We start from the raw sequence: 22,938 nt of genomic DNA on the forward strand, positions 1-22,938 counted from the left end.
GAAGCGTGTCATAGTATATCATTCTGATGGCATGTTAGGTGGTCACATATTGTAGAAATTTCTATTTTTTCATTCCTTTAATTACAGCCACCACTCATTGACGTGGGATATTTAGTACACCATTTATAAATTACCTCAGGGAGTTCTGTAAAAAATAAGGGGGCGGGGTAAGAAATGCGCATATCCATTGGTTACCACCTTAAGTAAACGTTTTATGTTGGACCAATCGTGATAACGCAACGATATTGCAGTCAGAGAGTAAGTTGTTGGTTTAAAGTTCCTCTTTCGTCTGTCCATTTTTGCAATACAGTAATTGTTAACTTTTTTTGACGTTTCTGTGGGAAACGATTGCTAGTTTGCATAAGTAATATCTAGGTAAATATCTTTCTCAAGTGAATATGCCTGACATAGAAATGTTAAGTTTGTTAAAGCTACATGATCTGAGGTTACAGATTTTTTTTTCCGCATTCATGCTACCTAGGAGCAAGCTAGCTCCTACTAGTAGGCAACTACTACCGCAGGTATTATGATCTTAGTCTTACTAGTTGTATTACAATTAATGTTACCACGGACAGTGATAGCCAAAGATAAAAATATAGAATAATAATTACCGCTGATAATAATTAAAGATTATATCATCAGTTCATGACAAGTGCCTACTTATAATTAGGTTATCATATGCTTCAATCTCGTTTTCACTAACATTGTCTTGTAGCGTGTTACCTGGGTGGTAAATGTCCGCCACTCACTGATGTCAGTGTCATCTACAGTAGAGGTGACCAATCGGTCGCCGTGTAGGCTCTTGCAGCAATTCAGCGTTTCGTGTGTGACCCTTACAATGAGTTTGAAGAAAAAAATATATTGCAAATGGTACATGTAGCACGGTAAAGAATGTTTTGTTGGGTCATTTTAAGTACGTCACATGCTGTTACAACATACTATGTTGTACATAGACAAACATGGCTGTGGCTGAACTGCAATGTGTGTTTGGCAAAATAGCCATTGCATCACCTATCTGTCATGTCAAATGTAAAAATTAAATGGATTTTGTAAATAGATGGATGGAAAAAAAAAACATTTAACAGTTCTCAGAATAACATGAATCACATAGGCATACTTTGAAAACAGTTTTACTATTGCCCTTAGTATCGACAATGACACTATTAAACTCTGGATAATACTGTGGGTCAGGTTGGTCATGCCTGCATTAGCACATAAACCACACAGCAATGGAGGTGGTAAGAATTACTTCATTCAAGTTTAGCTAGCAGGTGACTACATGACCATAGAAGGAAGGTAAGTGGTGACTCAGGATTAGAACCCCTACGTTACATGGTAAGCCATGAGCCACAATCTGTGTTTTAACATCAAGGATAGCACACCTCATTGCACCCTGTCCCAATCACTTGGGAGCTCTGGTTACTCCCTGTTCTTGTCAACATACCTAAGAGCCTTCCCATCTTCAGTCCTCACCCCAAACAAACAAAACTCCAGTAATGGTAGAATGATTTCTCATTCAATGTAGAAGTAAGAGACTGTTGGAGTACCACCTACAACCTATATCAACTTTTTTTTATTGTTTGAAAGACTTCCTTCCAAGTATTTTGTTTATCTAAGATATCTTTGTTACTCCGAGGAATGTATTTAAAGTGATAGACACAGCTCTGTTGCCTTTTTTAGCTATCAAAATGTGCCCAGTTGTACCCAGCGTTCATTGTTCCCATGTAGATAGTGGTGGGTTAGGCCACAGAATTTGTAATATGCTTGCCAATTGACTATGTGCTGTGTTGTTGTTTTTCCTAATGCTGTGTTAGTTCCCCTGGATGAGGGCATTTTCCAAGTAAAAATATCAATAACAGCAAGCTAATTTTACAGAAGATGGTAAGCCAAGATACATAAAAGTTTTAAAACCTAAAGCCCTTCAGCTGTTCTCCATTTTGCTGATCCACGGCCAGTTTACTTTGTGTGAATAAAATACTAGCTGTCTACTCCCTAGTATTAGATTTTGCCCTCCTCTGCAATACACTCCACACTGCATAGTTGAATTTATATGAAGTCTCAGAATTAATGCGCTGCCTCTCTCTCTCTCTCTCTCTCTCTCTCTCTCTCTCTCTCTCTCTCTCTCTCTCTCTCTCTCAGTGGCAGGCATTGGCAGGCTCTTGGTGAAGGACTGCGTGTTGCTGCTGTGTGACATGCAGGAGAAGTTCCGACCTAATATTGTGCATTTCACCAACGTTGTGAGCAACGCGGCCAGACTGCTGCAGGTGCCTGCTTGTGCTTTATGCAAAGCCCCCCCACCCCCCCACCCCCGCCCTCCCATTTGCTGTGTTAGCACTTGATGAGTCAGGTTTCTCAGTGTCGGCATTACTGCACTTCTGCTTGTTCGGTCTAGTCTGTCAGCGCCACATCCTGTGTTAATGCTCTCTCGTTTAGGCCTGTCGAACTCTGGGCATCCCTCCAATCCTGACAGAGCAGTACCCCAAGGGCCTGGGCCCCACAGTGGCTGAGCTGGGGGCCTCGGACCTGAAAGCTCACGCAAAAACCCAGTTCTCCATGCTGACAGCGGAGGTGGAAAAAGAGCTGAAGGGCCTAGGAGATCCAAAGAAGGCCATTCTGTGTGGGATCGAGGCTCAGGCTTGTATTGCGGTGAGAGACAAATACATAAAAGAACTGCAAACAGTAGTGCATTATTTTTTTTTTTAAAAAATCTGTTTCAAAGTCAGTAAAGAAGTACTACACTTCACCTTTTGATCACCGTCGGTGTACTGGTTTCATCTTATAAATAATCAGTGAAAATCAGCAAACATTTATTTAGCGACTGTTATGGATCTACAGAAGGCACTTTGTTACAATACTTCCTTCTCCACTCCACCAGTGCACTACCTATGACCTCTTGGAGAGAGGCATGGAGGTTCATGTCGTGGCAGATGCTGTCTCTTCCAGAAGGTACCTTGTTAACTAAATAACCTTGATATCTGGTGTGGTGTCTTGTCTGTCTTTGTATACTGTTTTAAATGCATCTCTCCCTCCCTCTCCCAGTCAGACAGACAGATTATTCGCCCTGTCTCGTCTGAAGCAGAGTGGGGCGTACCTAACCACTACGGAGGCGGTCCTGCTACAGTTAGTACAGGATGCCAAGCACCCCAATTTCAAGGAGGTTAGACTACTTTACATTATATTATTGTCATTTAGCAGATACTCTTATCCAGAGAGACTTGCAATTTTATCCGTTTATACAGCTGGACATTTACAGAGGCAATTACGCGTTAAGTACCTTGTGCCCAAGGGTACAACAGCAGTGCCCCAGCAGAGAATTGAGCCAGTGATCTTTACAAGCCCTGCTCCTTACCCCTATGCCACTCTACTTCCACTAAGACTATTTTAGTGAGCTGGTGCCTCTGAAAAACATCCTGAAGAAGTCAACATGAAACCTCCCCAGTGTCCTCCCATGCATACTGATGATAACTTGTCATGACCCACTGGCCATACCAACAATACTGACCCTCTCAAGTGTTGTCAGTCATCCCACTCATGTTTATTGCTGTGCCTACAGTGTCCATTGTACTGCTGTGTCCTCTCACTTTGAACTTCCTTCCCTCTTTTACAGATCCAGAAGCTATTGGCCCACCCTTCCCCAGACACTGGCCTAGTGTCTTTCTTCAGCTCTCTGTAGAGAAAATAAGGAACTTGCTGAGATTGAGATTTTAAAAGAAAAACGAAGTATCCTCAGCAATGTCAATGTCAATGCATACATCTGGAAACTCTGACACATATACATAAGACAATAAAAATCTGATGACAATTAACCAGTGTCAGTTTCTATAGTGTGGAGAGGGGGAGTCGTTAGGGACAACAAATGTTCTTCTGTTTCCTGTGATAGTATTAGGCTTTGTCACATCAGTTTGTAATGGAAGTTTCATTGATGTTAAAAATCAGTAATGCGGCCAATGGATTTACCAATAGTTCATTTACCACTGACTGTCTGCTGTGCATTGCTGTAATTCAACACTGCACTGAGAATGGAAAAAGAAGGAAGAGAGAGAGAGAGAGAGAGCGGGGGTGTAGCCGTTTTACAGGGAAGGGGGAGGGAGGCGGTGATGTCAGGGTGGAGGAGGAGTGCATGACGTCAGGGAGAGAAAGAGAGGGAGGGGAAAAGGAGAGAGGAAGCAATTTTTGCGATAAGTTTTTTTTCTTTCGAAAACAAACTTGTAGAAAAGGTAGAGGGGGAGAAGGGACGATTGGGGAGGGGGTAAAGAGGGGCACGCTGATGAAGATACAAAGACTTAGAATGAAACAGAGCTCGGGAAAAGAGGGAAGAACAAAACAAAAGTAACTTCACACTCACAGTATACTATGGCTGATGACAGCATTAAAAATTAATACTGCTTGAGGCCTGGGGCCTGTCTACAAGAAAAAAGGTAAGTACTCAAGTTATTTTTGTTACAGTGGCAACTACTAAAGTGAAAAAGTAAAGGTGCATTGATATTTGATGCACTTTATAGCAGTAGACTGCACACTGATGGTATCTTCTCTGTGAATTATATAATGCTACTTCAGCATACTGTCTCTGTCTTATACATATGTACTTTCGACATTAATATAGCAAGCTGTACAATATCATCCTCTGTCTCAATAAAATAACTGTTTCTGCACTGTAATCATGCCATGCAATAAGACTTGTCTGAATAAATTATTTTCTTTTCTTCTCCCTAGTTCCTTGGGAGAAAATGGCCTCTGACTTGGACTCCAGTTTGACCAGTATTGACTGGCTCCCCCAACTGGGAATTAGTGGTCTGCGATCTGGGAGAGAAAGAGGAGAAAAAGAGGTGAAGAAAGAGCGAGGCAGAGAAAGAGAAGTTTCCACACCAACCTTGCCATCTTCTTCCTCTCCTTCGAAAGGAAAGCCCCCCCATAGCTATGCTACCCTCATCGCCATGGCAATAGAGGCAGCCCCAGAGAGGAAGCTGAGTTTAAATGACATTTATACCTGGATCAGTGAACAGTTCCCTTATTATAGTAGGGTTGGGAGGGGTTGGAAGGTAAGGAGGTTTACAACAGCCATAGTTTACATTGGTAATGAAATTACTGTTATTGAATAAGCTGTTTTTCCAATTCCCAGCCTAAATACACCTGAATTTGTGCTCCAGCTCTGTGATATGTTCTAATGAGAAACGCTTTTACACCTCTGATGTTTTTTATTTTATATACATAAAATAATAATTAACCGACAATTGTTGTTATTCACACAGAATTCTATTCGGCACAACCTTTCACTTAATAAATGCTTCCGGAAAGTTCCCAGACCTCCAGGTGATCCTGGAAAGGTGATGTAACCCTTTACATTAAGTATACTTAAGAGGTCTTAGTAGTGAGAGGTGGAATCATAAAACTATGAAATGTTGGAAATGCTGGAAATGTTATGTGTTATGGCATGCTGCATTTGTACCCTTAGAAAGCTTTAACATGACTTTCAAGACATATCCAGCTGTATTAATGAATAGCAGGGCAAAAGTAAGCTATGTTGGCCATCCTGCAGAAAAGCACCTGCCAAGAAAATACATGGTCTCATGTAAACGAACAATCAATTTATTAGCTATAGTTAGGATCCTGCATTTTTCTGCACATGCATTTTCATCCTCTACCCACATGGTGCCGATAAAGACAACTTTCCAATCTACAAACATACCAATTATTCAACGGCTTTCGGTTTCAACAACTCAGCTGAGTACAAACACAGATATTCTATTAAGAACAGATGTTCAGCTCCAGCATTCATTACATTCTCCGCCAAGGAGGTCCTAGTTACAGTACTTTAATCCTGTTTTAGACCACATCCTTCAGGGACATTTATCATGAACCAGCAAATGAGAACACCTGTAACATCAACAGCGGCAGAGACAGAATTTTCAGTGTGGCATGCACTGAGCTGACTCTTTGGTCCATAAAACATCTGCGGTTCAAAAGTTTTATACGTTTATCATAGATTAAATTGTAAATGATATTATGCCGAAGTCCTGTTATAAGTCTGTTCTATAAGAAGTCTGTTTCTATAAGAAAATGTCTGTTGATAGTGATCTTGAACAGGTCAACAGTTACACTGGAGGAGTGGTAAAATATCGGCATAACATAATTTACAATTTCTCACACACGTTTTTATAAGAGCAAATATCCCATTGCAAAAATGAAACAATCTAGCACTGCAGTGTCACCATCTAGGAAAGCCTGCCGTCCTTCACCACTTACATCTCATGCCAATCTATAAATGGAGGATACTCACGCCAGTCTGAAAAAGCTTTCCTTCTCCTTAGATGCAGAGAAAAGACTGGAACTGAAGTGTGGTTCTGTCTGTAATGGATCATAGCTTTTAACAAGTGTAATGGCTAAGTTGTCCAGTTATACAGAACAGATGCATTATGTTTTCAGTATGTAGTTTTATATTTGGTATTTCAGGTCTATGCAGTACCTGCTGTCAAATGGGCGCTAGAATTACAGTAACTATTGGAAGTGGCCTGCATATATCTCATTTTTTAATATTGTAGCAAGTGGGGGTTTCCAGAGGAAGTGATGATCTTAATCACAGGAGCTGGGAGTCATACCCTGATCTCCTGCTCCCCAGCACAGAAACATTATTATTTCACTAAAAATTTTGGGTCTTGTCACAAGGCAGAAATGTCCTGCAACAAGTCATCACTAGGGACGTCACCCTGTACAAAAACTGTGATGAGTACAATATATTTCTCTTCAGTGGATTAAGATAAGAGAATGCACCAGTGGTAACATGGGGGTAGCTAAACAACGATAGATTACTGTCAATCAACAATGTGAAACAAGTATTTCAAATTCAGTTTAATTAGCTGAGTAGCTGAATCTAATCAGTAGGTGGACTGAAAAGTTGTCAGCCAGACGTCCATGGATAAAGGGTGATAATGCAAGTGAGAAAACAGATTGAGAAAAGGTAATGACCTTAGCCATAGTGTGCTTGCACAAAGTGGATTTTCAGCTCTCTCCAATCCACTTGCAGCCACAGGACTGGAGAGGGAAGCTAAATCGGTCCAATAAAGATAATCATATATAATAATCATATATTAAATCATGCAGTTAAATGTTTGGTTGGAAAGACAGCCTTCAGTCACTATAAGTGCCCAGGACCATGGTTATGTGGCAAGGGGCTACTACATAAAATAGTGGCACCTCTCCCAGCCTTGTCAAATGTATGGTGCACAAGTTATGTTACATAATTTATTTAAGGGTTATTGAAATGCAAATGGTGTTACATTGTTCCTGGATGGCAGTATGTAGTCAGTCAGGTGTCTTAGTATCCCTATTTGCTGTGTTTTCAGGGATCCTATTGGACGATGGACAAACAACCAGAGCATGTTACACCTCCTCAGTTAAGAGGAACCAAACGTCCTCATTCCCCAGAAGAGGAAAAGGTCATTTTCATTTCTTTGAATAAACGTCATTGCATTGGCTTCAGAGTAGGGGTGTTATATTAAGTCATGTCCCAAGTCTCATGGCATGCCACATGACAGGCAATCTATGGACTGATCTGTACTTGTATGTATGATATGAATGTTCTGTTGTTTCTCTTCTCTCTCTCTCTCTCTCTCTCTCTCTCTCTCTCTGTATAAATATATATATATGTATATATAGGTTCAGATTCCCCAACAGTCTGTGTTAAAGGAAGAGAGAGTGATATCGACAACAGAGACTATTCCAACGCAAGCAACTTACAGAGACTCATTGTCTTCCCCTTTGCCGAAGGTATTGCCATTGTCATGATATTATTACATTAGTATATTATTATGACGCAGCCCATGTAATTGCCTCTTTCACTCTAGACTTGACTTTGATTTCTCCACAATCACAAATTCTCACAGTCCATTTCACTGCACAAGAATCTATCTGGGCGAGGTAAAAAGCATCTCAAAGAATTTGTACCTGTGTTTAATCGATGAAGTGAAACTTTCTGTTGTTTATCTTTTTGATATCCTCACAGCAACCTCCACCCCCTCTCCCCTCCCTGATCCCTCCTGCCTCCCTCCCCCCACACACCCACACCTCCACCGAACCATCCCTCCGGTTCTCCTTTGCTGACCTCAACCTGCCAGACCTCTACACCTCCTTCCAATCTCTGTGCAGGACAGTGAGAGGGAGGGTAACCTCACAATGTAAGAACGATTTTTAACAGCAGTGTCTCTTGCAGTGTTACAGTGTGTGCAGAGTCTGTCACCGTTCTTTTTTTTTTTTTTAGCGGATACTGCTCAAGCTATCGGGGCACCTGGTGACAGTGCCCCCCTCCACACTCCGACCCTCCTCCCGCTCTCACCTCACCCCTGCCCTCCTGAATCAGAAAAATCTGCCCCCAGCAATGGTAAGTCCATATACTCTTTTTTGCCCCTTAATGACTAATGTTAGAGTTGTGTGGCTGTGTGGTTGTGTGGCTATTCATTATTCACACTGTATAAACTTTCTCTTGTAGTGTTACCAGCAGATTGGTTCAGCACCACAGACTCTCTGAAGGAGAGTTTCCAATTCGCCACCAATTTGGATTGGACTAATATTGATCTTTCGAATTATCCAGGTCAGTTGTAGTACACTAACACAGGCTACTATAGAACAACACAGAGTTGTGTTATGAAGCAAAACACCAAGAACCATTTGCTTAAATACCAAAATGCTCTACTCCCGTTCCCCTCATTATATTATCAATTTGTATTACTATGTCATTTATCTTTTGATTTCAGACTTGCTGGAGAGCATGCGTCAGGCGGAGCTATGTGATTGGGCCCTGGATCCTACACTCTTCACCTCTCTTTGTGATTCGCTGAACCGTTTCTTTACACAGAAGGGCCTCATAGGCTCTGCCCCCAGCCACAACCTTCCTCTGCCTCCTTCTGTCACGCCTTCTGTTCCTCTCCTGCCCTCTACCCCTCCCTCTCTATCCAACCTGACTCACCCCTCCCCAATCACCTTTCCACCCCCACAGCCTCCTTCTACCAGCAGCCCTCTTCTCCAGGCCCCCAGAAGAGCACTGCCATCCCATCATGCTCTGCAAAGGCTTCCCACAACTCAGCTGGCCCACAATTCACCTGTACCAACCAACCGTAAGAAAAGTGTCTGCAAAATACATTTACAGCTCTAATGTTAAGTGGTAATGTGTTTTTAGTAAGATAGTGTTCAAGTATTTGTGTTTATATTTGCCTAATCTTATTCTGTGTCAGTGTTATGTGCTTTACTCTGCAGTTATGTCCAGTTTTGAAGGCAGATTCAGAACATTTACTATTTCTTTGTTTGTCTTTAAGCAGCTGTCCAGTCTCAACCTCTGACCACAAGGGACCGACCCCCAATAAAGAATCTCCATAGCAACAGTGAGGAGATCCAGGATGACTTTGATTGGGATTCACTGATTGTTTGAAAAGTAACAGTGTGGTTTTTATACAGTGTTAACATATTCAGACTGAACTAGACACTACAGTCCGTTTACACTGATATGTACGCAAAAACACGAGACATGCATTAACTGCACTGAGAAAGAGAAGCTGTTTGTTACTAAACGTCCTTTTATTGACTGAAATGTTTCACAGGCTCATAGAAAAATGGTTGAGGGGTTTCCACTCTTTTCTGTCTCACTGTATTAGTTAACATAGATTTAAATGCCTTTCTAAAAATAGCACATTTATGCACTATTACAGCGACATACGGATATGTATCCACAGTAAACTTTTTCAATATTCTATCTTTTTGTCCTGTTTCATTTTTCATATTTCAATAAACGTGATCCACATTTTAAATATTTTCCAGTTTTATTTATTAATATGGAAAAAAAGTGTGAAGATGGGGACATGGGAATTACAGGTAAAATTGACAATAAAATGTCTTTAGCTCACACTGATAGAAAAAATTGGACGAAAAACATGGATTACTCTTTTGTGATAAATTGTTCAGTACCTGCCTGCCTGCCACCCTTGGTAGCATTTGTTTCAGCCACAGAAGGAAACGACACCACCACCAAAGCACTGCTTGCCTGGAGGTCGTAGGGAGCAGTATGCAGTGTCATACTCTAATGTTACAATGCATCTAACATAATATAATGCAGTGTAATGCTGTGTTGGGTATGGGATGAAGCAGGGACCTGTATCTCTGGCCTTGGATACCCACAGATTAGTTGTATTTGAGACAAATAATGGTATCAATTATCGTTTAAATTTTGACTCATTGTTGCGATTTAAAGTTTTCTGCCATTGAAGCATTGAAAAAAGGGCTCAGATTTTGAGTTTAATGTGCCCACTCTACGTAAAGCTACAGCATACCTCATTTGAAAGTAGTCATTTTACTTTTTAGAGGCATGTACTGTGAATAGAAGTCAGTGAACTGTTTTATTAACACTACAATGCTCAACAGAATTATTTTGAGAAAAACTCCACATATGGTCCAAGTATGCTACAATCACACATCCTGGTACCTGTCATTATCTGGGACAGAAGAGCATTTATGAATAGAACAGACACGTCATCATTTTATGTAATTCAAAACCTTTAAGCAGCCACAAAGCTTGTAGGTTTTTTTTTGCTCATCTGAAATCCTCTTGGCTGTCTTAAGGTGATTGCAAGGACCATTGAGAAGTAGAGGGATGATGTTTAAAGATGATGTACATTGTAACTTTGTGTAGGAAGAGCACATTAACAGTTGCTAGTAGGGGCAGTCATGGCTGCTCATTTGTAGGGGCGACATCTACTGTGCACGCAATGCATAGTGCACACCAGAGTTCAGTGCATCTGCTGTTGGCTGACACAGTATGGGAGACCGTGTTTGTGATTTCCCAAGTGATGTGTACAAACCCATGTCCATAACTCTGTCAGATTGTATATTAAATACATATGCAAATGCAAAAGTGGACACCGGGAAGTTATTCGACCTACAAAGAAAACAACAGGCCTGGTAAGTAATGGTACAGCAGTAGGTACAGACAATTTATGGTATGAAGTTGGGTAAATTAAGGTAGCAAATATGTCAGAGCAGAGGAGGCAAAGAAAGAGGAATTTGAAGTAACTTTATAGGGACTGTCAGAGTTAAGAAAAAGAGATGCACGTACAATTATTGTATTAAATAAACACAAAAGATTTCATTCATACCCTTTGTGGATTTTTTTTTATTTCTTAAATTTCTTTTATTTTTTTTTTTCCATTTATTTTGCAAATGTGTATGTTCACAGTTAACACCACACAAATTTGACCTTACCCGATAAGAGAAGTATCTTCATTCTTAATATAAAATAATTCATCAAAACTATAATTAAAAATAACAGCATGAATCATGTCTTCCAGTCCCCAAATTTTATTTTTATTTCATTCTGGGTTTTTTTTTTTTTTTTTTAAAGCATCAGTATCTGTGTCTCTAGTTTTCCCTCCCTCCATCTCACATTTGCTGTTGGAAAGACAGAACAATGGCAACCAGACAAGACACAGAAAGAAATGGGTAGATATACAAAAGTGAGAAACTAATGCTTTTGATTAAAAAAAAAAAAGGAAAAAAATTAAATAAAACTGGCTGAAACAAAGACCCTTTTAATACCTCATTTGAATCCCAACATAAATGAGCACTGGAAAAAAGTGACAAAAAATTAAAACAAAAATAATACATTTTATATTTTGTCTTCCAACTCACTGTGATAAAATAAGACTAAGGAAGAATGGACTTGGACATAAAGAGGCAAAGGCACACACCCCACACACGCACTCACATACAATCATACGAAATCAATTTCCATTTTTTTTCCTCACCAATTCATTTGTCATAGTTATTTTTTTTTTTTGCTTTTTTTAAATCTTGAAATGAAGGATAATTCAGCATATTTCATTACATGATTAAGCAGGATATTTTCTTGTTTGTTCCCAGGAGTCAAAATTACAATAAAAAATAAATTACTTTAAATTAAATTAAAAAGAAAACACCTATATTGTATGATTTGACTAGATCATGCCAGAGGTGTTGGTGAGTTTTTCAGTCCGACTCAGTCATAGCCTTCACGGGCTCTTTGCAAACCACCATGTCTCTCATCTGTCTTTCTTTTTTCCTCTGAAGGGAGAGGATTTAGAGTTTTGAAATGAAACAAGTTTGTTAGTGGCTAAGCTAAAGTCCCCTATTCTCTCCCTCTCTTTCAGTGCAGTAATAATAATATACTATAGTGACATTAAGGTGTAAATGCCCCCCCCCCATCCTTCTGTCTTTTCTCTTTCAAAAAGGACTGGAAAAACACAAACACAATAATTAAAAAAAAAAAAAAAGAAAAAAAAAAACAAATAAATAAACTTTGCTATCACTCCCATATATCCCACTCTGGAAAGAAACCAAATGAACAAAAACTGAAATGCATTTCAGAAAAAAGAAGCAAATTGATTTGTTTTTCTTTTTTTTTTTTTTTAAATATAGTTGTTGTACACACATTTTTTCTGACACATAAATTGTTTGTGTTAATGGGGTGAGCTGGGTGAATTTTCTCAAAGAAGAAAAGGGTTAGTGCTTGCTCCTGTGGCTGTCCCCCCACCTACACCTCCACTGGCTCCCAAAACCCCGCCTCCTGTTCCCGCACCCAAAATCAGCTGTGGCTGCCCTGGCCCTCCTGGACCCATGAGAATGGTAGCTCCTGGCGGGGCCATGGGTGAGATCCCTCCATAGGGAATGCCCATGGGGCTGGACTGTACCATCCCGAGGCCCATTTGCGGGGGTGGCATCTGAACTCCCATTGCAGGCATAGCCATGCCAGGTTGGACCATTCCCAGAGTCGGGGGTGGCATCTGGCCATGGGGGGTCCCCAACATGGGGTTGGGTGGCACAGGGCTAGTGCGGAGCTGGCTCAGGCCAAGCGAGGAGGTCTGGGGTGAAATGGAGGCCAGGGGAGTTGATCCAAAAGGGTTAGAGGTTGGGGGAGGCGTAGGGGACACCCCCCGACTGGAGATTGAACTGCCCGGGGTAACGGCCATTGCTGGTCCCGAAGAGGCACCTATAAAATAAAGGGAAAGAATAAGATGAGAGTAATTAGAAGCAAGAGATTATAGAAATATAACAAATCTCCAATAACTGCAGGACAAGTAACAACTATCCACCACTGGAGTTATAATTCATGCTGAGGGACAGAATCTCAATGTTCAGAATCTCAACATTAGATTCAGTTTCACCCTGTATCCATCCTCACCCTGTGTCTGCAGGAAGGGGTTGTGTGTCGATGCGGAGGAAATGGAGGGAGGAGGAGGCTGTTTAGGCTTGGGCTTAGAGGACACCAGAGAGTCAAGGTCCACCAGCGCCGCATTTGGACCCAGAAATGATTCTGGCGTTTTCCTGACAGGGAGAGACGAGCCCAGGGACGAGAGGTCAAAGGGCACAGGTGACCCTGTGCTGCCTCCCCCTTCAACAGCTGGTGTCGACCCTCTGAGCTCTGGATCTCCTGGAAGAGGACGTGAGCGGGATTGACCACAGTATACAGGCACATACTGACAGGCAGGCAGGACTTTAAGCTACGTGACATTAACAGTAACAGAGAGAGTAGAAAGGGTAATACAGTATGTTAGGTACATACCCATTGAATGCCAAAGACAGGAAAGTACACAGTACCTGTGCCATTAGTTGTGTGTTTGGGTGGGCCTCCCCAGGGGTCAGAGGTCAGAGCATCAGTGGCTGGAGCCACTCCGTCTGCAGACCAGGGGTCAGAGGCCGCAGGAGTAGCAGTGGGGGCTACAGAGCTCCCCCAGGGGTCTGAGCTAGGTGGAGTCACAGCTGAGAGAAAGAGAAATTGAAGGGTAGGGATAAAGACAGCACTTCCAATATAAAATTACATGACACTGATATCCAAACTAAGGTAAGGACATCTATGGACTACATCCCATACACTGTGGATACCTCTACTTTACTGTAGATGCACCCCATGCAAACCACTTAAGGTAAAAAACACGCTTAACCACGCTTTTGCTCACCTGTGGAGCCCCAGGGATCAGAGTTTACCCTAGCGGAATCTCCCCACGGGTCGGAAGCGGGGGCTATCGTGGTCCCACCACCACCCCAAGGGTCAGAACTAACTGGCGAGGCAGGGGAGGTGGCGCCCCAGGGGTCTGAGGGCCCCCAGGGTCCCGAGGCAGAGGTGGTGGTACTTGTGGGTGGGGGAGAGGGGCCAGCTGAGGCAACTGTAGGTACTGCTGGGGCTCCCCAGGGGTCAACTGCACTTAATTCCATCAGTGAGCTCTGAGAGAGAGAGAGAGAGAGAGAGAGAGAGAGAGAGAGAGAGAGAGAGAGAGAGAGAGAGAGAGAGAGAGAGAAGTGGGAGGGAGGGAGGGAAGGAGAGAGAGTTAACACAACACGTACATGATACTACTTTATATTAACATGAATGGACAGCAAGGTGAGACTAGTATTATTGTCCTAAAAAAGGAGTCAGGCACCTGGAAAAGAAGGCGAGACACAGACAGAGCAGGTAACACAGAGAGGGCGAGAGGTGGAAAGAGCCACACACTCTGGTACGCACCTCCTCGGATTTGGGCTTCTCCCTCTTGCTCTCCTCAATGGCCATCTGCAGCCTCAGGTCATCACCCCTGCGCAGACGCTCCTCCTGCCAAACACATACATAAAACCAGCACCGTCAAAGCTGCCTCCAAATCTGACTTACCCAAAGGCGAATTAACCCACGGATTTACACTCAAAGTGCCTTCAATGGAAAGGCACCAACAGAGCGACAGATTGGCTTACCACTCGGGTTTATTTACAATGACACTGCCTTCAGGGTGAAGCATGTCCGACCGGTCGTTTTAAGTATTGCACAATAATCGGTGCCATCACTTGCAGATCACAGCTGCATGCAGTTTAAGGGGAAGAATAATTTCACGAAGATGCTGTGCAGTTATTACATGCTGTGTCGAATTACAGTGTAATTATAATTCAATTAAACTTTTTAAATTATATGGAATTAAATGTCAATTACACTCTCAGTCTGTTTACAGCTTTATTCCTCATTGTACAACATTGTTTTTATATACCCTCACAGACAATGAAGTGTTTGTACAGAGAAAAAAAACAGAGGCAGCATTTAAATTTATAAAGCACTTATAATACATATATTTGTGTGTGTGTATATTTTATACATATATACAAACACACACACACTTCTTTCAATCATCTTGTTTTTTAGGGTGCAAACACATTTGTCTGTGAATGTACATTTACACACTGATGAATTATTTCGGTCCATTGCTTTGATTGTGACTGAGAACTCAAGATGCGTCAACAGATGGATTAAATCCCTTTACATCCTTTGACCCCTGACCTTATGATGCGTCTCCTTGCTGAGTGAGAGAGCCCATCGGAGCTCAGCATCCTCCAAGGGGGCGAGGCTAGACTGGGGTTAGGATTGACAGGTGAGAGAAGGCGACTGATAATTTCCCAGGGTGCCTCAGTCCACACTTCTTCAGCCAAGGTGCTTTATTCCCCTGGCGGCCTCAAAGTGCTCCTGTATGCCAGTGACGCTTCCTGGCTGATCCACCATGAAGCAGCGTTATACTGGAGGCATGCCAAGGGAGCTTCTGCTTCCTATTTTTCCTCTCAATGGGGCCTTGTATTACTCGCCCCATGTGTAAACTGCATCAGTGATTTTTATTCTCTGCACTGCAATGTTATGAACTACCAACATTTTTCTAACCTCCACTCACATTAATTGAAGATAGGTCCATGGACTTCCCTGGATGGCCTTTTAAATTTTAGCACACACATTCTCAGAATAGGAACCAAGCCAAAAAAAAGCAGGTTACCTATTCAGTTCTGGACACCTGGGTCAGAAGGCAGCTTACCCTGAACTGTGCAAGTTATAACAAAGTTCTCACTGTCCAGCCGTGGCCGTTTTAGTTTATTGGCGGCCCTACCTGCTCAGCCTCCTCTTTGCTCATGGCCAGAGCCAACTGCAGCTGTAGGTCCTCTTCCCCTGAGCTCTGTGGCCACGCCTGCTCAGCGTCACTCCCTGACCCCTGGGTGTGAGAGCCCAATCCGCCACCCCCTCCCCCGCCCAGACCTGGAGCTGAAGGAGCCGAAGAGGCTGTGAACGAGATTGAAAAGGGACAGGGCAAAGAAAATGTTTAAGTACCTTAATTCCATTAGACATGGCTTGTACCATTTCTGATCTCCATTTGAAAATTCCTATCCTAGCATGCCTGTTTCTACCTTGAACCTTAAAGGACCAATCAAACAGCACTTACTCTGTGAACGCACCATGAAACTGCATTTCATGAAGTACGGTAATACAAAAGATGACATCACCACTTGCTCTTCAGCAATGTGGCAGTCCCCTACAAAATTTTTCTTTTGAAACTTCCTATTCCACTACACCCTGTTCTACTGCATCTACGTACTTGTCTCATTACCCGTATACTTCTCTACACGCGATTTAGCGAGAGAACGCACTGTGTGCCCCATCTCTCCAAAAGACGAAACGCCGAAGCGTGACGGAAAATGAATGCGTTTTACCACTGGTGGTCTGTGCCATCTTCTCTTTGGTCTTCAGCGCGTGGATTCTCTCCTCCCGTAGTCGCTCCTCATCCTTCAGCAGAGTCACCAGCTGCTTCGCTTTCTCCCTCACATTTACTCCCTGAAAACAGCACCGCAAACTATTACCTCCTGCGCTAATATGATTACGATTGGCTTTCTTTTTTTGCAGTCAGTGTGTAGCGCAGCGCTGACTGCCGTGTCCATCTTGATGCATATTTCTGACTTAGCAGGTCCATTTACTAGTTGGCAATAACAGCAGCGGGTAACAGTATCTTCAGGTGACTCAGTCATCAGATTATTCCCTCAATGCTTTATATATCAAGTGCCCCCCCGCCCCCCAACAAAATTTTGAAAGACAAAACCTTCAGCTTCATACCATAAACAATTCCTATCCAGCAGCTAGGACTATAATGTAAACACATGCGACACGCTCAAAAAGAAATACAAAACAGCAGTATCCACTTTGCTCCCATTCCACACATTACAAAGCTACATTTGCCAAGAAATCAAATCCATTCAAAAAATGAATCACGAGCAGGTCTGGCTCCTGGCAACTATTCCACCTTACATCAAATGTACACAATGCGTGGAAAAACTGTGTGAGTGCACAACATTCTCACGCGGGGAGCTCCACCAGCTGGTCCTGGTGTCTCTAATGAGACTATCTCTGTCCTCATTCTTCTGGCTGGTTCAAGCCTGTGTCAGGCTGTGTCACAGCACAAACTTAATTGAACAAATATTTACCTGGATTACACTGCTGCTGTCACTACCACATGGCAGAAACCATGTGGGGGTTTCCATTTAAAAAAACAAACAAAAAAAAAAAGTCAGACCTCCACCATTCGTCTACTTCCCCGTTGAGTTTAATGTACACTGACTACAATCAGGGAACTACAGCTACAAATCTGTTAAAAACGTGCAATTGCGCACAAGCAAGAATACTGTTATATTTTACATGACTGCTAACCTACTTCACTGGTGTTTGTCACCTTTGACTGACAGGCAGCTAATAAAATACACAAGATTAGCTAGACGTCAAGCATCTGAACACCTTGTGTCACGCCCACTGGAGGAATACCTGTACGTGCACTGAAGCAACATGGCTTTAATTGAGCTAAACAGCTCATTAAATATATTTTTCATTTATCTGGTGGCTGGCTAGTTAGTTAGACAGATTCAAACACAATACAGTGCCATGTCATCTTCAGTCTCTTGCTTCTTCCATCATCTACAGGTATAATTGATTGAACACACAGAGTGGCTGTTTGAACAAATAATCTCTGCAGGTTGGACACCCTTGACACAATCAATTCACACCTTAAACTGGAACACTACGTAGATTCTTTGTTTCTGATAAAGGGGAACATTGTCTATGGCACTTCAGATTGTGCTGGTGTTGGTGGAGGGGTGGTTGCATTCAAGTTTTTTTATCGTGCCTCATTACTGAAAGTACTGGCTAGCTGCTCCTGGCCGCTGTGTGTGTTTGAGCTCTCTATTACACTTCTAGTGACAGACGGAGCGTTTTTGCGTGCGCACTGCTGTACCTGGTCCTTCCCGTCCCTGTCTATATACTGGAAGTCTTTGAGCGTCTGGACTGCGTAAATATTTTCCCGACACTGCTGGGCCACACGCTCAGAGCCAGTCTTTATCAAGTATTCCATCAGGGTCATGGCCTGGGACATGGAGAGAGAATTAACACCATGCATGAACACCGACAGAGTAAGCACACTACAGCACAAAAACACAAACTGGTCTGGTTGTGGTGGTTGGGCAGCAGTGTAGCATAGCGGTTAAGGAGCAGGACTCTAAAGGTTACCAGTTCCGATTCCCCGATAAGGCACTGCTGCTGTACCCTTGGGCAAGGTACTTAACCCACAACTGCCTCAGTAAATATCCAGCTGTATAAATGTATAACATTGTTAAAAAAAAAAAAAGTAACCAACGTAAGTTGCTCTGGATAGGAGTGTGTGCCAAATTCCAATGATAAATAATGATAATGGTTGTAGTCCAAAGGTAATCCAGCTTGTCCAAAGGCTAAAAGGGAGCTGCAATGCTGGCACAACTGAAGAACGAAACCAAAAGAGCTAAATGATCACTTCCCCTTTGACCGTCTTCATGTCTCACTCACCTTGTAGACATGCCTCCAGTTCTTGCCATGGTCATTGAGGCGTTTCCAGACCATGCTCATGATTTCTGAGAAGGCCACAACATTGTAGGTTAGATCCGCAATTTCGGACATCAGAGAGCTAGACGGGCCCCATGGGTCATTGGACGTCGCCTCCCTTACCTGTGGGAGACAACATAACATAGATAACACGATGTCGCTCTAGCAAAATGACACATGATACTGAAAGATGGGAGTGAGAGGGAAACATCAGTATGAGCTATGGTAAGCCGGGCACACATTAGCCCTGACGGTGAACGCTAGAGGAATAATGCCAAGGAGGTTCAGGGAGTGAAATATGAGCTGAGCTGAGCTGAGCCAAGCCGAACCGAGCCAGAGTGTGAAGGAAGAGTAGAAGGGGAGGGGTAAACTCTAACCTTGATCTCTGCCTCAGAGTAGTTGTGAACAATATTCTTCACTTGTCGCCGTAGTGATGAGGTCGACATGGCAACTGGCTGGTTGTCTAGTTCTACTGAGATCTATCAAAAAAACACAGACAGTAAAGGGATGTTAATACAGCCTGGAGCAGACAGTGTTCTCTTTCTCTCGCTCTCACACACACACACACACAAATATAAAATATAATTATAATATAATGAAATCAATTATAATGTAATGAGATAAAGAACCGCTTCGAGAAAGTTCATAGCATTTACTCTATGTCATTCCATTATGAGCACGAACTCCCTCACCTGTTAAAACTGCCGTGGGGACGATGGGAGTCTGTCTTTCTCTGGCTCCACCCGGTCACAGAGTGCTCTGTCTCGCTCTGCCCGTCTCTCGCCACGACGACATTGGGTCCCAAAACCAAGTATTGGGGAAATAAAACTGCAAAGAGAGGGGAGAGACAACCACGCCGCAGTCAGGGCAGAGGCTAACAAAGCCGAGTAAATCTGAATAATGCTGGACTGTAATCAACATCTATAAATGAATAACAAAATCTAGCTGCTTACATGATGTGTTACATACATGTTTGTTAACTTCAGTGATTACCCACCTCATAATTCTGTGTGAGTCACAAATGTTAACACTGCCTTGATTTTTTCCAAACATAGTTGAGAACAAAGCAATGTTTGTCCTTTACTTTGAGTTATCTGGGCCTAGGTATGAAGACTTGAGCCGTACTGTTCATGTGTTATCTTAAAACGCCGTAGTGTTACAAAGCAGGACCTGCACTAAAGGATAAAGCAGTAATCTATGCAATGCAACACTATGCATTAAAAGCCTGCTATACTAAAGCATGGTGGCCGTGGTTAACACATTACAGTAATAACTAACAACACCGGATTGCATAAGAGCAATGAGATAATAGTTGTAAATTCAGTTTAAAGGTAGATTCATGGTACAAAGTTCATGTAACTTATCTACCACCATTTTCTGCAGAGATAGGGACGGCTTCCCCTCCCTCCTGTGTGTCTCCCAGTCTCTCTAACAACCCAAGTGAAAAAGACTGACTTGTGAATGTAATGCACCAGCGGCAAAAGGACAGTGACTGACAACAGATATTACTGTTGATGTAAACTCATCAAAACGATCGTAACTCAACCCATTTCACAATAACACCAACTACCACACAGATGCCTTTCTGCAATGCATGCAAAATATATTGTCAATCTTGAAATAAATGGCATAAAAAGTAGAAATGTAACCACATACCACAAGTGATTATGTCATTCATATAAACCGCGACGCTGTTATGAACTCATTCAAAACTTATCATACATGTTTATATTAAGTATCTATATATTATACATATAGTATAGACATTTATATACATGTAGAGAATATCAAAAAGAAAGAAAATACAGCTTTAACTTCCGAGTTTTAAACGTACACATATTGTGCTAATGCAGTAGCACCATCTTCAACCAGAACGACTAATACAAACACATACATGGGGAACTGATTACTCAATATTTCAAAAGAACCGCTGTCGACGAGGCCAAATTCCATGACACGTTCAAGAATCTAGCTACCGGTAGCTAGCTAGCTACAGTCCTGCACATTGTGAAGCTACCTAGCTAGCTATGGGATTCAAACACTAATTGCTCATGATGGCAAGTACATTGTGAAGATCGCGTCCACTCAGAAGAACACACTAACATTACGGTAATCAGTAGCCAACATTCCGCTAGATTTCAACAAAGCAACAATCGCCGGATGGCATGCTTGATAAAGTTAGCAAGCAACAGCTAGTTATGGCTGCAGGTAGCTCACATTTAGCTACACAAGTTCAGCCAGCGGGCTACCAAACAAAGCTAGCTAGCTAACGGTGGGCACTACACTTACGGTCTCCACACCCACTTAAAAGATAGTGGAACTACGCTAAAGGCGACGTTGGCCGTACACACCCTGGCGTCTCCGCTCCGTTCCACTATCAGACAATCACACACCCTTATGGCCAACAATGAGACCCCCACCCCTCTGAGCTGCCTACCTAGCCAGCCAGCCAGCTATCCACACAGGAAAACGACAAACAGCAGCAACAAACAAAGACAAATAACGATCTAAGTTACCAAACAGACAAGAATCACGTGGCTGGCTGACAATACAGCTGTAAATGTAACAGTTGAGCATTTCAATTAAAAAAAAAAAGCTAGCTGGCTACTTCAGGATGTCTAATAGAAACCTTAGCTAGCCAGCTAACTACTTACCGTTTCACCCCCCTTCTCTCCCCTCTCAGTCACGACAGAAGCTAACGTTACATGAAAATTCTGAGACAGAGGGGTGGGGAGTTTTGGGAAAGGGGAAGAACGCGAGAATGAGTGTTGGCGAACGAGCTACTGATATCCCTGTCGCGACACTGAATCAAATCCGGTCATCTAAAGTCGACCAAAGCTGTGGACGAAAACGTTAGCAAGTCAGCTAACTAACTAGGTAGCATGCTAGATAGCCTAGCCAGCTAGCTGGAAAATAAGGTGTAGCTATGTTTAATCAGAATACATGACAAGCCTGTACTCTTATACAAATGGATTTTTATTGAATATTTACGGCATAAACGTAGATCTACGTATTTCTTAGTTATTATCAATTTAATATTATTGTTATTATCTATATTAAATCTATACTGACCCTGTAGTGGCTCGAATGGGTACAAGAAGATGGCGGCCTTTCCGCTTCCGCTCCCTGTAGCCGGAAAGACCGCGCCCCCCTTGCACGCGCTCAGGTGTTGAATATTCATATTGTGGGCGCAGTTATGTAGAAGAGCAAAAAACGGTATGGGTAGGTTAGGTTGCAAAAATTTTAATCACTGTGTTTTGAAAAATTAAAATTTAATATATTAAAATGATAAAAAATGTAATATATCAGATGAAACAGGTGTAAATATTTCCCGTATAATTATAAAGTTATTATTATTATTAGTAGTAATCGTAGTGGTAATAGCAGTAGTAGTAATAGCGCTACTGCTTTTGTTAATTACTACTTGTAATTATTTTAAAAAATAAAATTGTTACATCATGCTGTAATGTAAAACTATTCATTATAGACAACTAAATTTTACTTGTTCTAATGTAGATTAAAACATAAACATAATGATAATGATAGCTCTTCCCAAGTCCGTAATTTTTTTCCCAGTTTTTACCATCTACTTTTTTCATATCCAATAAACTCCAGTGGCATGACATCAATTTATCGTCGCCGAGGCACTTGTGGTATTAATAGTTTACATAAACACCTTTGTGTCCATTTCTATCATTGCTCTCTCGAATGCCAAAAAAGCGTTGCAGTAACAAACTGTGTCCACGGAGGGGCATCATAAACGTTGTCAGGGTAACTGATACAGTATACATACTGTATATGCCCTGCCAGTCCATAACTTGGCTAATGGCATACCTGCCATCCCAATATAATTTCATGGTAGGTAGCAGTAACTGCAGCAAAGTACTGTACAATGACTACAAGAAAAATGCATGGACAGCAACAATGACAACAACAGCAAGAACAAAACTAAAAGTATGCGCTATTTGTAACAGCTTAAAAATATCTCTGTCTCATTCTTCAAAGGCAGTTAGCCATGACATATAATTCAATCCAACTATGGTTTCTCTCCGGGGTGACTATTCAGAGGTAACAGTTGTCACAACAGAGGTAACATTGGTACTAACACCGCTGTAGAGGCAGCTGTAGTAACCTGATCGGTTGTGATAACAGCAAGTGTTGTTGTTACATAAGAAATAGTAGCTAGCGAAAGCAGCCATAGCTGTAACAAGGGAAATCTTTCTGCGCAGAGAGAGCAGAGGAGGGGTTGGGGG

The 22,938-nt window shown here is 42.2% G+C and overlaps 3 protein-coding genes across 9 annotated transcripts; 2 read left to right on the forward strand and 1 right to left on the reverse strand.

Annotated features, from left to right (window-relative positions):
* The first annotated feature begins 56 nt into the window (after positions 1-56).
* isoc2 (isochorismatase domain containing 2) lies at positions 57-3,948 on the forward strand. 2 transcript variants are annotated; one of them, XM_036538294.1, is made up of 6 exons: positions 57-258; positions 2,140-2,264; positions 2,434-2,646; positions 2,876-2,946; positions 3,040-3,157; positions 3,608-3,947. In XM_036538294.1, coding segments are annotated over exons 1-6 (594 nt in total). In that variant the 5' UTR covers positions 57-257; the 3' UTR covers positions 3,674-3,947. The 2 variants fall into 2 exon arrangements, with proteins under 2 accessions (XP_036394187.1, XP_036394189.1); XM_036538296.1 differs by lacking the exon at positions 57-258 and adding an exon at positions 296-375 and having other exon boundaries at positions 3,608-3,948.
* Positions 3,949-4,139: 191 nt separating this feature from the next.
* Positions 4,140-9,774, forward strand: foxj2 (forkhead box J2). The gene is made up of 10 exons (XM_036538198.1): positions 4,140-4,418; positions 4,714-5,039; positions 5,250-5,324; positions 7,341-7,433; positions 7,654-7,764; positions 8,000-8,171; positions 8,255-8,374; positions 8,483-8,584; positions 8,748-9,107; positions 9,306-9,774. Exons 2-10 carry the CDS (start codon positions 4,728-4,730, stop codon positions 9,416-9,418), a joined length of 1,458 nt encoding a protein of 485 aa, XP_036394091.1. The 5' UTR covers positions 4,140-4,418; positions 4,714-4,727; the 3' UTR covers positions 9,419-9,774.
* Positions 9,775-12,420: 2,646 nt separating this feature from the next.
* On the reverse strand, positions 12,421-21,825 carry epn1 (epsin 1). 6 transcript variants are annotated; one of them, XM_036538155.1, is made up of 14 exons: positions 21,758-21,795; positions 21,340-21,399; positions 19,378-19,513; positions 19,063-19,164; positions 18,650-18,808; positions 18,066-18,194; positions 16,501-16,621; positions 15,903-16,072; positions 15,311-15,382; positions 14,516-14,599; positions 13,971-14,235; positions 13,612-13,773; positions 13,196-13,444; positions 12,421-13,003 (listed from the first exon to the last, which is right to left on the reverse strand). In XM_036538155.1, exons 4-14 carry the CDS (start codon positions 19,129-19,131, stop codon positions 12,501-12,503), a joined length of 1,983 nt encoding a protein of 660 aa, XP_036394048.1. In that variant the 5' UTR covers positions 19,132-19,164; positions 19,378-19,513; positions 21,340-21,399; positions 21,758-21,795; the 3' UTR covers positions 12,421-12,500. The 6 variants fall into 6 exon arrangements, with proteins under 6 accessions (XP_036394048.1, XP_036394047.1, XP_036394050.1 ...); XM_036538154.1 differs by lacking the exon at positions 21,340-21,399 and having other exon boundaries at positions 21,758-21,825; XM_036538157.1 differs by lacking the exons at positions 21,340-21,399; positions 21,758-21,795 and adding an exon at positions 21,037-21,106.
* Between the last annotated feature and the right edge of the window lie 1,113 nt (positions 21,826-22,938).

The sequence above is a fragment of the Megalops cyprinoides genome, chromosome 10 (assembly GCF_013368585.1).
Source record: "Megalops cyprinoides isolate fMegCyp1 chromosome 10, fMegCyp1.pri, whole genome shotgun sequence".
In the NCBI taxonomy this organism is placed as follows: domain Eukaryota; kingdom Metazoa; phylum Chordata; class Actinopteri; order Elopiformes; family Megalopidae; genus Megalops; species Megalops cyprinoides.